This window comes from Petaurus breviceps, unplaced genomic scaffold (assembly GCF_028583685.1).
Source record: "Petaurus breviceps papuanus isolate PSGF00001 unplaced genomic scaffold, PetGlider_PUasm1.0 227, whole genome shotgun sequence".
NCBI classification, from domain to species: domain Eukaryota; kingdom Metazoa; phylum Chordata; class Mammalia; order Diprotodontia; family Petauridae; genus Petaurus; species Petaurus breviceps.
In genome coordinates, this window is record NW_027185896.1 from 7,340,544 (window position 1) to 7,354,604 (window position 14,061).

The 14,061-nt window shown below is 35.1% G+C and overlaps 1 protein-coding gene across 4 annotated transcripts in view; it reads left to right on the forward strand.

The window, feature by feature from the left end:
* DCAF1 (DDB1 and CUL4 associated factor 1) overlaps positions 1-14,061 on the forward strand; it is an 86,820-nt gene that overhangs the window by 66,989 nt on the left and 5,770 nt on the right. For 3 of the 4 annotated variants that reach the window (XM_069095617.1, XM_069095618.1, XM_069095616.1), the window contains exon 23: positions 9,708-9,716. The exons of the other annotated variant lie outside the window; for it this stretch is intronic. In XM_069095617.1, the coding sequence (XP_068951718.1) occupies positions 9,708-9,716 (9 nt within the window). The remainder of the gene's footprint in view (positions 1-9,707; positions 9,717-14,061) is intronic. 4 annotated transcript variants of the gene reach the window in all.

Below are 14,061 nucleotides of genomic sequence, written 5' to 3' on the forward strand. Positions count from 1 at the left end.
TAAATTAAATAACATAGTGGGAGCTGTAATTTTTATTGCTAAAAAGTGCTTCATGATGATGGTTAGTGTTCCTTCTTGGAGGTCTAATCCAGTCTGTGCTAAATTCTGCTATAATCTATTATCACTTTTTAGTATTTGAATACTGCAATATAAAAATTGAATGAAGTTAATCATGGTTACTGTGAATCTTAGCCACTAATCAGAGATACCACTTTTAAGTTCACATAGGTTAATCTGTATTACAGCAGTGGTGTCAGCTTCTGTTATATTGATTCCCCTTGAACAACTGTCTAATTGGTACAATTCCTGGCTTGTTCACGTACATATCATGTTAGGTGAATAGTATTTGTTACCTTGTGGTGGGAAACAGCAATGAAAATTGCTCAGACATGATGTGGTATGGCAATTTTATGACCCAATTGAATATCTCAGCATTTTAATATATTTTTTAAATATTATAGTATGTAACCTTTTTCATTGAAGTAGTAGTGAGTAGAGGGAATGCTTTGATATTTTTGGGAATTAATGAAATATTTATTTTATATAGGAAGATGTTTCTAAATTCTTAATTTAATCTCAGGGTCATCTTTGACTTCCTTTTTATCTCTCTCCTCCCTTGTCCAATCTACTCAGTTGTCAAAGTCCTATCAATTATCTCTCTTTAGTATCCCTTATATTTGTTATATCTTGACTTTTCCATTTCCTCTGCTTCCAGCATAGGTCAGACCTTTGTTACCTTGAACCTGGACTGTTTTCATAACTTCCTAACAGGTCTTTCTACCTCTGATTTCTTCTCTTCAGTATGTCATTCACACAGTTGTCAAAATGCAAAATTGTCCTAATGCATAGATCTAATTATGTCATTCTGTTGTTTGAAAAAATTTAGTGGCTGGCCAGTGCTTAAAGGATAAAATATGGATTTCATACACTGGCAATTGAGATCCTCTGAAATCTCCAACTTTCCTCTCCATTATTATTTCATACACTCTAATATTTCAACCAAATTGTACTACAAGCTTCTCCATCTCATCCTACTGGCTTCCACCTCTCTGCATTTTCACAGGCCATTCCTCATACTGGAATGAGCCTCCCCCCCCCCCCCTATATTTATTTGTTGAAGTCGTTCATTTCTTCCAAGACCACATTCATGAAGATTTCTCTGATCTTTCATCTGAAAGTGATTTCTCCTTCCTCATATTTTCCATAACATTTTGTCTGGAACTTCTCACATTCATCACATTCTGCCTTCTACTGTACTTTTTTTGTGAGAGTATAAGCTTCTTGAGGGTGGACTTTGTTGTTTTATCATTTCCATTGTAAAGTATACAGCAGTATCTATAGCCAGTATTTAGATGCTGAATTGAATTTTTAGGTTAGGGATTGTCTTGGTAGTATTTTTAGGGGAATGGGCTTATCTGTGGAATGTTTAGGTATATATTTTGTAGATATGATATCCCTTAGCAATGTGTACTTTGGGTTCTCATGATTGAGAGTTTTAGCACTTTTCTTCTGCAGCTATGCTCAATATATCATATTCACTTCACAGAAAAAAAAATTTTTTTCTATGCCAGGTTATTATACTTTAGCTTCCCAAGGAATAGTATGTTTCTGGAGGGAATAATAGAATATTTGAGAACCAATTATCTGTTGAAGATTTTGACCCATTGGTATTTGAGATGAGAATTTCCCTTGTTGCAAGTTTAAAGAAGGCGAGGTAACATTGATGTTCATTTCCTATTTATCATGGAGTAATCTGTTCTAGCCTATCCTAAACTGTCCTTATATCCATCTGTCTCTCTTTTTTTCTGTCTGCCTGTCTGCATTATCTGTCATGTTTATTTAGCCTCACAATAGTGCCTGCCATATGTAGTAAATTAATAAATGAATATTGAACTAAATTTATATCTTGCACTGTTTTTACCCTCGTTTATTTTAGTTAGGCACACACACAAAAAGGCATAGAGTGGGGGAAAGAGATGACAGAATTACATACCAGATTACCAACATGGAGTTTCAAATGAGAAAACTCCCTTCCCACAAGGTTGAATGAGTTGCCCAGCAAAAAGAGGATTTTGAACTAATGATCTGAACTAAAATCAAAGCAAGGATTTGAACTAAAGCCCTCTGAATCCAAGGCTTTCCTATTATATCTTGCTATCTCATTGTGTGTGTGATGGTAAAGGAATAACAAAATGTTTCCTTTAGTGTTTGTTCCTTTCTGTATCTTATTTCTGTGTCCCATCCCTTCACATTTGTTATTTAGGGAAATCATAATTGAGAGAAGTAAGTGGAATAGGTTATGTGTGATTTTTATTTTGTTTTTTTTTACCATTAAAAACCATGTTGGGTGAGGGTTAACTAACATAACTTTTTTTTTAACTAACATACTTTTAGCAAATAACTTACCTTCATACTTCCTCCATTTTTTGAAGCATATTCTTGCAAATGGGAATTTTGTTGTACAAGTAAAGCCCAGAGAGGTTTGATTTGGGGCTTTGGAGTGAACATGATAGCTCAATTTTGTGGAAGAAATAGATTTTCTATAGTGAAATCACATTAGTGACTTGTCTTATTGATTTCATATTCAAACATTTGCTCTTTGTATCTGAAGCAGGTTATGAATTCTTTGCTTGTCCTTCCAACTTGATTATCCCTTTAACCCAGAGGAATCAGGATGATTAAATATCAACATCTGTGTATTTATTGAATGCTTTCCACCCAACTTTAAAGGGTTGTCACTATTGGCACTCAAAATTTCTGTTGCTTTCTAGCTGAGTAGCAAGTGTTCTCTTATGTTTCATGGAACATTTTCTTACTGGTTTCATCTTGCCTGAGAGGGAGATTTTTGATTATTACAGAATTTCTCTTTCTTGAGTGTAAGGGCAGATTTATTTCCCTTGTCTGGGTTAGAGTAGAGCCTTTATTGGGGCCTGAATACATAATTGGGTCTTCCAGTGGTCCAAACCAAAGTATATTTGGTTTCTTTCTATGTGGAATGTGTGCCTTAGCTCAAAGATGCCAGGTTCATGGCCTGGCCCACAAAACTTTTCGTTATGGATATTTTTCTTGATTATTTTTGCTTTTCTCTTTATCACAAGGGAGGTTTTTATTCAGTAGAGCACTGAAATGACTGTGATGTACAGGCATCAATAAAATACTTAAAATTAATAAAATAGAACACCTCAGTATAGTGCCATATATATATAATATTCATTATAAATAATAAGAGTAGGAATGTCCATCCAAAATAGACAGACTTTACGAACCCGTCAGTCATCAAATGGTATCGGCTGTTTCTATGCTTCTGGGTTTCCTATGTATAGAGAATATTTATGTTTCCTAACTGCAGGTATTAAAAGTTTGTTTTTTTAATCACAACATACATTGGTTGAATAGGTCCTAAAGCTGGTTATTTTGAAGAAGCACCCGGAGAAAAACTTAAGTGACCTGATTGGCACAATGATTATCTAAATATTTGCAATCTTCTGGTTAAAATTTTAGCCTCCAGAGGTCCCTGGGACAATCATTTAGTGTTTGATTTAGACATTTTTTTCATTGATAAAACATATTGAAAGAAATTAGCAAATTAACCAGAGGTTCAGTAGAAGTAGTCTAGCATAGTAGCTCTAACTAATTGGGCCCTGTAAGTGGAGGCCCAGCAGCAGCAGCAACTTCTCATCAGTAAGCAAACCCATCTGTAATGTGTGTTCTGGAGTATCAACCATTGTTTGCTGAGTATTAGTGTTAATATTAATATGTTAAAGCTAATTGAAGGTAGGGGTGGCTAGGTGGCGAAGTGAATAGAGTTTTCACAGGCCATCCCTCATACTTTATTTATTGAAGTCCTTCATTTCTTTTAAAATCACATTCATGAAGCTTTCTCTGATCTTTCATCTGAAAGTGATTTCTCCTTCAAATTTTCCATAACATTTTGTCTGGAACTTATCACTTACACTCATCACATTCTGCTTTCTACTGTACTTTTTTTGTGAGAATATAAGCTTCTTGAGGCCCTGGAGTCAGGAGGACCTGAGTTCAAATTTGGCCTCAGACACTTAACACAAAAACTAGCTGTGTGACCTTGGGCAAGTAATTTAATCCCAATTGCCCTGCCTCCCCCCTCCAAAAAGAAAAAAAAAAGCTAATAGAAGGGACCTCCACTTACCCTGAAAATTCAACCAGTATAATACTTTATACCTTTTAAATTAGGATTTCTGAGTCATTCCATCCCTATTTTGAGGCAACATGACAACCAATTACATTTTGGTGCAGTGGGATTAGATAAAGTAGAATATATACAGCGTGTGTGTATGTATGTGTGTGTGTGGCCACAGGAGGACAAACTCAGTCATGTTATTGAATGGCTAAAACTTTTGTAAGTTATTAGAAGAATAATACTGAGGTGTTCTACAAGTTTTCTTCAAATACACTTTTTAAAAAATTGTAAATTTTGACTTTGGTTTTAGTATACTTTAGAGAAAAAATATTTACTATGCACATATTGCTTCAGGTTCTATTGATTATGCAGAATTATGTCTGCTTTGGATAAATTTCATAATAGTATCAAGAGATAAACTATACTTTGGATCCACAAATTTTGTCAGCCTGAGCATACCACAGGAATTGTAACCTTTCTGTACAGTTCTTGACAGTGGTTTCACATACATTCTCTGTAAGGGACCTACCTACCTACCTGGAGGTGTTACTCTTTTTCTTTTTCTATCTTGGGGCTTACCACCATGTTGTTGAGACTCTCTGCCTGTTCTCATTTCTTGCTATGTGAACTTCCAACTCCTTGTCTAGTTTTACATGTCCTTGTAGTGTTTTTAATGCAACTCAAGTTTTGTTGGTGTATGTGCACTCTACTTAAATGCATGCATTGTATGTATTTTAAGTTATTTGTTACTTTAGTTTTTCTAATAACCATGGTATTCCATGATTTATTTTACTGGGGGAATATATTTGCATTGGAGAGATGAGATTTTTGTAGTATTTAACTCCTTTGGAATCATTTCAAGGTTGTACACAGTGTTTAAATTCAAGCTAACCTAATTTTTTAAAAAAATTTTCAGTTTTGGGTTCAGCTTATTACCTGTTCGAGATGCACATTTTTTATCTGTTCCGTTTTTACATTGTTCATAGTTAAGTCAGTCTCTTTTGTGCTGCTATAGATTTCACTGAAGAGGCTTTGTAGTGTTGGAAGACTCAATGCAATGGCACAGTGTCACCAGTGGATCAAATATTTAGCCTCACAATCAGTGTTTTGTTTATTTGGACCTCATGCAGGACTCATTCCATTAAATTGATGAATGCCTTTTGCGAACATATATCTTTTCATCTAATACTTTTATGTAGTTAGTATTCAGCAGATCATTCAGCAGATCAGAGTTGACAGTCTCTGCAGTCATCTGTTGTATTGTGTTGTCTGATTTTGATGTATGAATGAAGCAAAACATGATACAAAGAGAAGGATCTTGTGTTCCTTACTTACACTTTTCTTTTTTTGTGAGCATAAAGTTGTGATGATTTATTTTTTAAAAAACTGCAAAAAACCTGTCTAATTTCGTGTGTGTTCTCTCCTCCCTCCTGTCCCCCTTGGGGTTGTTGGTTTTTTTTTCTTTTGGTTAAAAAAAAACCAGCCGTTATTTTTTCCCATTTCATTGGAATGTTCACTTTGAAATACCTTGAAAATTGCCCCCTGAGCATATTTAAAATTGCAAGCCTTCAGCATAACTTTATTTTTCTGTATGTATAGGTCCACTTTCTTTCCAAGGTTATCTTCTTGAGTGTTATTGCCATTTCTTCACATAGCACATTGGGTAATGTGATGCTAGAGAGACCAAATGGGGCATCCTTGTTGCCATTAACAGTGTATCTTTTACGTGCGTGTATGTATGTATGTATGTGTATCTGTTTCATTTTGTATTTTTTTCCTTCCTCCTGGTTTTATTTACAAATATAATAATTATCTGGTTCATTTGGATCTCCTGCTAAATTTCCCTTAGGGCTTACTTTATTTATTTTTTGAGGTCATCCTGTTAGCCGCCTTTTGTAATGTTTAGCAGTTGATCTTTTGATCTCAACTAGTGTTGCTCTAGGATGCCTCATCTTTCTGCTGTAGTCTAGGAGATTTGCTGACTGAAGTGGCTTTTGGATTCATTCATTTTCTACCCTCTAGTGAATAATTTGAACTGGTTATGCTTTTAAGCAAGAAATACTGATAATACCTGTATTTTTGTTCATTTTCCAAATTGTTGGCACAATTGTATTTGTTATTGCCGCACAATTGTATTTGTTATTGCCTTTGAAAACCTGGTAAATTCAAATTCCCAAATGCTTGTATTCACCTTTTTGAAAGATCCGAGTTTGCAATCCTTTCATAAAGAGATGTTTCCAGTTAAAGTGGGGGTGGCAATATAGTCGTGGTTTATTTCCTTTCATGGTATGTTAGGTGATTGGTCAAAGATCACATCTTGAGTACAATTGAATTAATGTGTGTGCTTTTATTATGTGATGTTAATACCTTCTGTGCCTTCTTCCTTGCCAGTCTTTCATCATTAATTTAGAAGAGACCCATATAAGACCGAAGGACCATTTTGTATTACTGTGTTGTGTTTTGTGGATTGCTGTAGCTCATTTCCCCTACTCCCATCCTTTTTTTTTCTTTTCTTCCCTTTCCCTCTCCCTCCTTTCCCTCTATCAGTAGCTAGAAATATTTAAATACTCTGGCTGTTGATTATAATTTCAGTAGTATGTTTTCAAAGGTCATAGTGCTTACTAATTTTTTTTTGATGAACAAAAATCTATTTTCTTTTCCCACCTTTCATCCTATCCCCATTGAAAAGAACAAAGACTAACAAAACCTTTTTAACAAACATACATTCTAAAGCAAAACAAATTTCCACATTGGCCATGTCTAAAAAAATATGTCTCATTCTGTACCCTGAGTCTATCACTTCTCTGTCAACACATAAAACAATGCTTGTCATATGGTAGGGGCTTAATAGATGTTTATTGTTTGATTGTCAGGAGGTAGATAGAATGCTGCATCACTGGTCCTCTGGGATCGTGGTTGCTCATTGTGTTGAATAGAGTTCTTAAGTCTTGTAAAGCTATTTATCTTTACAGTGTTATTGTTATTTTATAAATTGTTCTCCTGGTTCTTTTCACTTCAGTCTTCATAAGTTTATACAAGTCTTTCCAGGTTTCTCTGAAAAGCATCAATTTTATTATTTCTTATAACACCATAGTATTTCATTATAGTCATAAACCAAATTTGTTTAGCCATTTTCCAATTGTGGACATACCCAGTTTCTAATTCTTTGCTGTCACAGAAAGAGCTGCTGTAAATATTTTTATACATATGATTTCTTTTTCTCTGATTTCTTTGGGGTATCAGTCAAAGGATATGCCCAGTTTAGTCACTTTTTGGGTATAGTTCCAAATTGCTTTCCAGAAATGAAAGACCAATCCACAGCTCCAGGAGGTTGCAGTTCTTTGATTTAAAAAAAAAAAATGCCTCCCCTTCCCCATCCTCATGTATTTCAAAGGTGATATGTAAATTACCTTTCCATAAAATGGTTATCACAAAAGTAAGAGGAGAGGTCATATAAAATATTAGGGGGGGGAGGCCAGTGGAATCAAAGAGCACTGTCTCAAGCCTTTGGGACTAGAGTGCTTCTTGATAGATTGGGACCCATTGGTGAGTGAAATGAATTTTATTTTCCTTCTCTTACCACCCTATCCCAGATAACTTTCTTTTGAAGAGTCAGAGACAGGGGATGATGAAGAGAAGAAGGGGGCTGATGAATTCATTCTTTTACAGTGAGATATTTAACTATATACTCAAAGGGAATACTCAAAGAGTGAACCAATGAGGAGTTCTGATATTTTGGATTAGGAAGAGAATATAGGGAAGGGAAAGTAGGTGCTCTGAGGCTGGCAGCCTGTTAGGGTGGCAAACTCTGAAAGGTGAGCCCCTCTATGTGCTTTCTAGTTCTGAAAGGCTGCGAAAACACCAAATGTGAAGGCATGATCTTACCTTCAAGGCAGTCACCTTAATTTTATGAAATCTTACATTGCATGAATCTGATGGGGTGGCATATTTCTGTTATCATTAGGAGGGCAGCTAGGCGTCCATAGTGCCCAGGGTGCTGGGCCTGGACTCAGGAAGAACTGAGTTTAAATTCAGCCTCAGACACTATTTGAACCTCTTTGCCTCAGTTTCCTCATCTGTAAAATAGGGATAATTATAGCACCTACCTTCCATGGTTGTTGTGAGGCTCAAATGAGATAATAATTATAAAAGGTGCCTGGCAGATAATAAGTGCTATATAAATGTTAGCAATTATTATTATCATCACAGTATTTCATGAACACTTTCTCCGTATTACCTATTGTCTTGATTAGATTTCTTAAATGTCATTTGAGATTTCTTTGGGTTATAGATAGCAGACAAAATGATGTCACTGAATTAGGTACTTTGCAGTATTTTCTGTTTAGTACTCTTCTCTTTTCCTGGGAAATGTTAAGAGTAGACCTTAAACTAAAGTCCAGTTCTGAAATCGTACCTTGATGGTGAGCTTCTTATACCCCTCTAAATCCTATACTTTCTTGCGCTTTGATTTATTACTCAGCAGATGTCTGTGTGAGGGGTGGGGCTATATTTTGAATAAAACTACTTTATAACTTAGGTTTGATTGAGGCACATTTGCAGTTGTGGGAATATGTGGAGTGGTTTCCACTTTATCACATTTCTCTGCTCTTCTTTGGCCACCATAATCTTGCCAATTCCTGAGTCCTTGATCTCTTTCTGTTTTGGTTGTGATTGGTGTGCCTTTGTGCTGTATTTAATAGTTCTAGGCTAGTCATATGGATCATTTACTATCCTTTTTTTTTTTTTAACTAGATACACAAAATTTTGTGCTTTTCTCACATGTTAGTAATTTGACTTTGAATATTTGTTCATTTTCTGTGGAACAGGAATTGGAGGTTTGAGTGATCTCCCTTTGCATATTCACCTAAGTAAAATAATGTAAAGTTTGAGTGGCCCCTTGCAGTCTGATAAAATGATAAGACCTGAAAAGCAACACTATATTTTAATGTTTATCTTTCTCCACTCACTTAAAATTTTTCCTCTAAAATTTAATGAGTTGAACTTCAAAGTGACTTAACCCCAACAGGATGGAATAAGCTAGTGCTGTTTTCTCATTATACATGAGAAAATGCGCACAGTTTTAATTTGGAATCAGCAAGGCATACGTAGATTATCCCAGGAATCATATGCCTGCAAACCTGAAAGGTAATTTGGTTGAACATAAATAAGCAGATTACTAACTTGATTAAATGTAATAGAGACTATAATATCTGTTTCATAGTCAAGTCAGTAATTTTGACATTGACATTTAGTGAAAACAAGTAAAAGTTTAAAATTCAAGTATTGTTCTAAAAGTAGAGTATACCTCTATAGAAAGTGATATACTTAATAAGGTAAGAGGGCTAGATATTTGCTACCCATAAGATTTAGGCATTTTGAAAAATCATCAAGCAGAAGTCATCTAATTATTGTTAAACATATTTTTTTTTTGTAAATTAAACCTCAACAAGAGAATAACTCTATCTTTTCTCCACTCCGTTTTGGAATCTATGACACATTGTATGCTGTGTTTCCTGTATTGTGTCCGTCCATGTGTCCTCTGACTGCATAGAAGCGGATGGTAAGATTCTTTACTCCTATCAATCATAGCCATAGTTGAATATATTGTTTCTGATAGGCCCAAATTTCCTGGTAAAATTACTTAAATATATGAGTGTTAAACATTACTGGGGGAGGGCAGGGCAATGCAGGTATCTGTTCCTTTGATCAAAAAGACAACTTTTGAGGGTGCTTAACACCCAGAAGCAGATATTGCAGGAAGTGTATGGAACAGAATTTTTATTTTGAAAAACACAGTCTGGTTGGGTTAAGATACTAGGGTCAGGTGTGGATGACATAAAAAAAGTGTCATCTTTGTTCCAGTTTTTAAGACAAGTTACTCTGTTAAACTTATTCAGTGGCTTGATTTGTCTGGAAAAACAAGGTTAATGCTACTTCTATTTGAAAAGTAGCTATTTTGTTTTTTTAGAGAGAAGAGTTTTGAATGGTCTCATTAGAAGCAGATGCAGTGGTCATTAAAAGAAAAAGATTTATCACAAAATAAGTCTTGATTATCTCTATTAATTGTAAGTCATTGTAAGCTGTTCTGTTCTTGAAGGAAAACACTTCCCCAGAAGGCCTCTTTACTAGAGAAGAAACAGCTCTTCAGTTAAAGGACAGCAAGTGTCTTAGAAAAGGAAGACACATTTGAGTATTTTAAATTTTAAATAGTGTCAGTAGATGATAATGATTTTAGGAGAAATAGCTAAAAGAAAGGAAGAAAGTAAGATTTTTAAGAAAAAGAGATATGACCCAACTAAGAGCATGCCTGAAGAGCAGTTTAATTACTGCTCAGCAAAGAGAGAACAGCAGCTAGGTTTAAAACAACTGAAACAAACTAAGTGGGTTTCCAGTTAGGCAAGTGTTGAGGCAGGTTGTTAATCTTGAACAAATCATTGAACTGGTTAGAAATTGTCTCTTCTGATTTGAACAATAAGTACATTGCTTCATTGATGATTATGAAACCCTAAGTACTATCGTGTAGAAATGTAGGGATCCTGTTTGAAATGGATCGTGTTAGACATTATTGCTAAAGAGAGAGATTCTAGGGGTGGCAAGGTGGCACAGTGAATAGAGCACCAGCCCTGGAGTCAGGAGAACCTGAGTTCAAATCTGGCTTCAGACACTTAAAACTTATTAGCCATGTGACCGTAGACAAGTCACATAACCCCAATTGTCCTGCCTTCCCCCCTCCAAAAAGCAAAAAAAAAAAGATTACAGTATTTTGTGTAGGACTCTACTGATCTTCTGCCCAGTTGGACAGGAATTCCAGAATAGAAAGCAGTGGATCTAGCTTGATTAAAGGAAACTGGAAATACTGGATTCTAAAGGGTATAGACATCAAATATAGTGAAAATCTATCTTTAAGGAAGAAAAGTCAAAATAGATCTGAATACAATGCCAAAATAGACTTGTTTCCTCTTAGATATTAAGAAAAACAGTTGTTGAATGATTTAAGTATATAAATATTAATAATATCTGACATTTTTATAGTTTGCTGATCATCAGTAGTTATTCCCAAGAATTGAATTCAAAACCCAGTTCTAAACTTGGACCTGAAGGCAGTGATAAGGACAATAAATATAAAGTGTTTATGTAATAATCCTTTCCCCAAGACATTGAAGAGATGTCTTATTTGACTCAGGGGTGGGCTGGGGGCAGGGGATAAATCTGGATGCCACTTTTTCTTTTTGCCAATTTTGTCTGTCCTTCACTAATAAACCTTGATACTTAACTGTGAAAGCTGGAACACTTTGCTGCTGCCTTGTACTTAGTAAGAGAAGGATTCTGAAATCTTTATATTAATTTTCTAGGTAAGCTAGATGAAGTATTTGTAAAAGTACTTTTGCCCTAGAAGAGTTTGATTCATAATAGTCATATCTATGTGTGGTATTGTAGAAAATAAACTAGTAATGAATGTTAAAAATAATTAAAGAAAATAAGCTAGTAGGGGCAGCTAGGCGGTGCAATGAATAGAGCACCAGCCCTGGAGTCAGGAGGACTTGGGTTCAAATCCAGCCTCAGACACTTCACACACTTACTAGCCATATGACCTTGGGTAAATCACAACCCCAATTACCCTGACTTCCCCCCTCCAAAAAAAAAAAAAAACGCAAAAAAAAAATAAACTAGTATTGGTTATTTAAACAATTATTTTGTTGATAAAGCAACAAGGTCTCCTTTTAATCAGGCAGATTTCCATACTTTCCTCATACCTCCTCTTCTTCTTATTAAAGCAGTGTTCCCTGGGTCGTCTTTGATGGCTATTTGTAGAATTACTTCAAATACAGGAAGATGAAATGAAAAGTTGGATTTGTAGGATTGTTGAAGGCCCAGGTAGACCCTTGCCTTGTTTGCACCAAAGTTCAGGATTTGTGAATTTGGAATTTTGTCAGCAAAGCTAAGACATTTTCAGAATTACTTTTTGGAAATAGGCCTTAACTAAATGTTTGTGAATTTCTTCTTACCTAGTTCCCCTGGCTAAGCTAAGGTAAATAAAAACATTTTGTGAGATGTTAGACCTAGAAACATGTATCTTACTGAGCTGCTTGATTCACAGGTTAACTGTTTTATTAACATTTTGCTCTAACTTTGTATATTCTCATCTAACTTGGGATTTTGAAAAGCTGATAAATATTCAATCTAGTGCAAAAAACACCAGAGAACCAAAAGTTGTCCTTTTCGTACCAAATGCTTGTCTTGGTGGTAGGGCAAATGCTGGTAAAGGCCATAAAAATATGTTGGTGAAGATGACTGCTTTTTCCATCGGTTAAATCTGGTATGTGTGTGGTTTGGGGTTTTTATTTTTTTTTTTTGTTTGTTTTTTGAACTTTGCAAGGAACTCATTTTTCCTTAAGTTTTGATCATTTTGTTTGTGTCAGTATTAATTATATGGTGTTTTTGCAGTGATTTGACTTTTCTTATTCTTGATTCACTTCAGTTTAGTGAATGTTTATTGATAACCCACAGGTAACGGTGGTTTCATTTTGTGTTCATTACTCAGTGCTGTAAACTTCAAACTGGTCCCATAGTAAACTAGGTGCTTCAGTTTTACATGTGCCACCTTTCTTTACTCGTCATGTGAGAATATTATGCTTCATAGTGTTGTGGTTTTATTCCACCCATTGTATTACTTTTAAGAATCTGTGAGTTCATAGCAGTAATTGTCATTTCTAAGTCATTAGATGGTTAAAATTCTTACCAATAGTAGTTCAGGCATTATTGTAGGCACCAAAAAAGAAAAAAAGCAATTAACCAAACTAGTAAATTCTGATTTGATGAAGGATAGTCAGAGATATTTGTGGGGTATTAAAAATAATTGATGGATATAATTTTCTTGTTTTCTTATTTGAAACTTATTTGTTACATTCCCCACTTTACTTATGTTTTGGGGGGCTAATTACTAAGAATTGTATTGAATGTAAGTTTACTGCAGAGATTAGAATCCCTTTTCTATTACATTTTGGTAATTGATGAGCCAGCCCCAGGACCGGAAGTGCAAAGTTAAACTTGGTAACAAGTGGCAGGTTGTAGAATTTTCAAAGCCCTGGGAATTGGGAGCAAAACATTCAGTATGTTTACTAGTACCTGTTCTCTCTCAGAGAAGATCTTGGGAGAAATATATGAATAGTGTAGCACATTGTGGTTGATTGATGAAGAAAGTGAAGCCTTGTGTATTGAATTGTATCATCACTTGGGGTTTGTTCTCCTGCATTGCAGTTATGATAGCATTTGCTCTCTTGTTTTATGTTAAGAATAATGGGAACATTATAGTTGCATCATATGTTAATAATGAAAAAGATCAACACTAGGACCTTGAAAATGGAGTGTGATCTTGAGAAGGTGAATTTAAATATTGATTTGTTCCAGCTGCCATGTGTTTTCTCAGTTTAAAAAAGCAGAATTTACTTGATTATTGAAAGAAACTTGTCCTATTCCTTTTTAATCATTCATATTTGAATTTTTTTTCCCTGTTTGGCTGAGACAGAGGAATGAATGATGAAGTGAATTCTTTCTTGACTCATGACTAGGTTTTTGCATAACTATTAATGCCTTGTTGGGGAGTTTTAGGTGAACTGCTAAGAGTTGAGTAGAGATTGAACTTGCTGGATAAAGCAGTCTAATACTTTGAACTAGAAGTCCTTTGGAAAAGTTATGTCGTTTCTGTGCTGTGCTCTCCTTTGGGTAGGCATGGCTTATGTATCTCAGAACTATCATTGTGATACTTTAAACCAGTACTAACCCTGAAATGCATCAGAATTGGGAGTAAGTTGCTTCCCAGATAATTCCCCCATCCCTAACATACAATATGTTTGGGGAAAACTAAAGCTGATGCTTCTGCCACGTTTTTGGTTTTGAGGCATTTT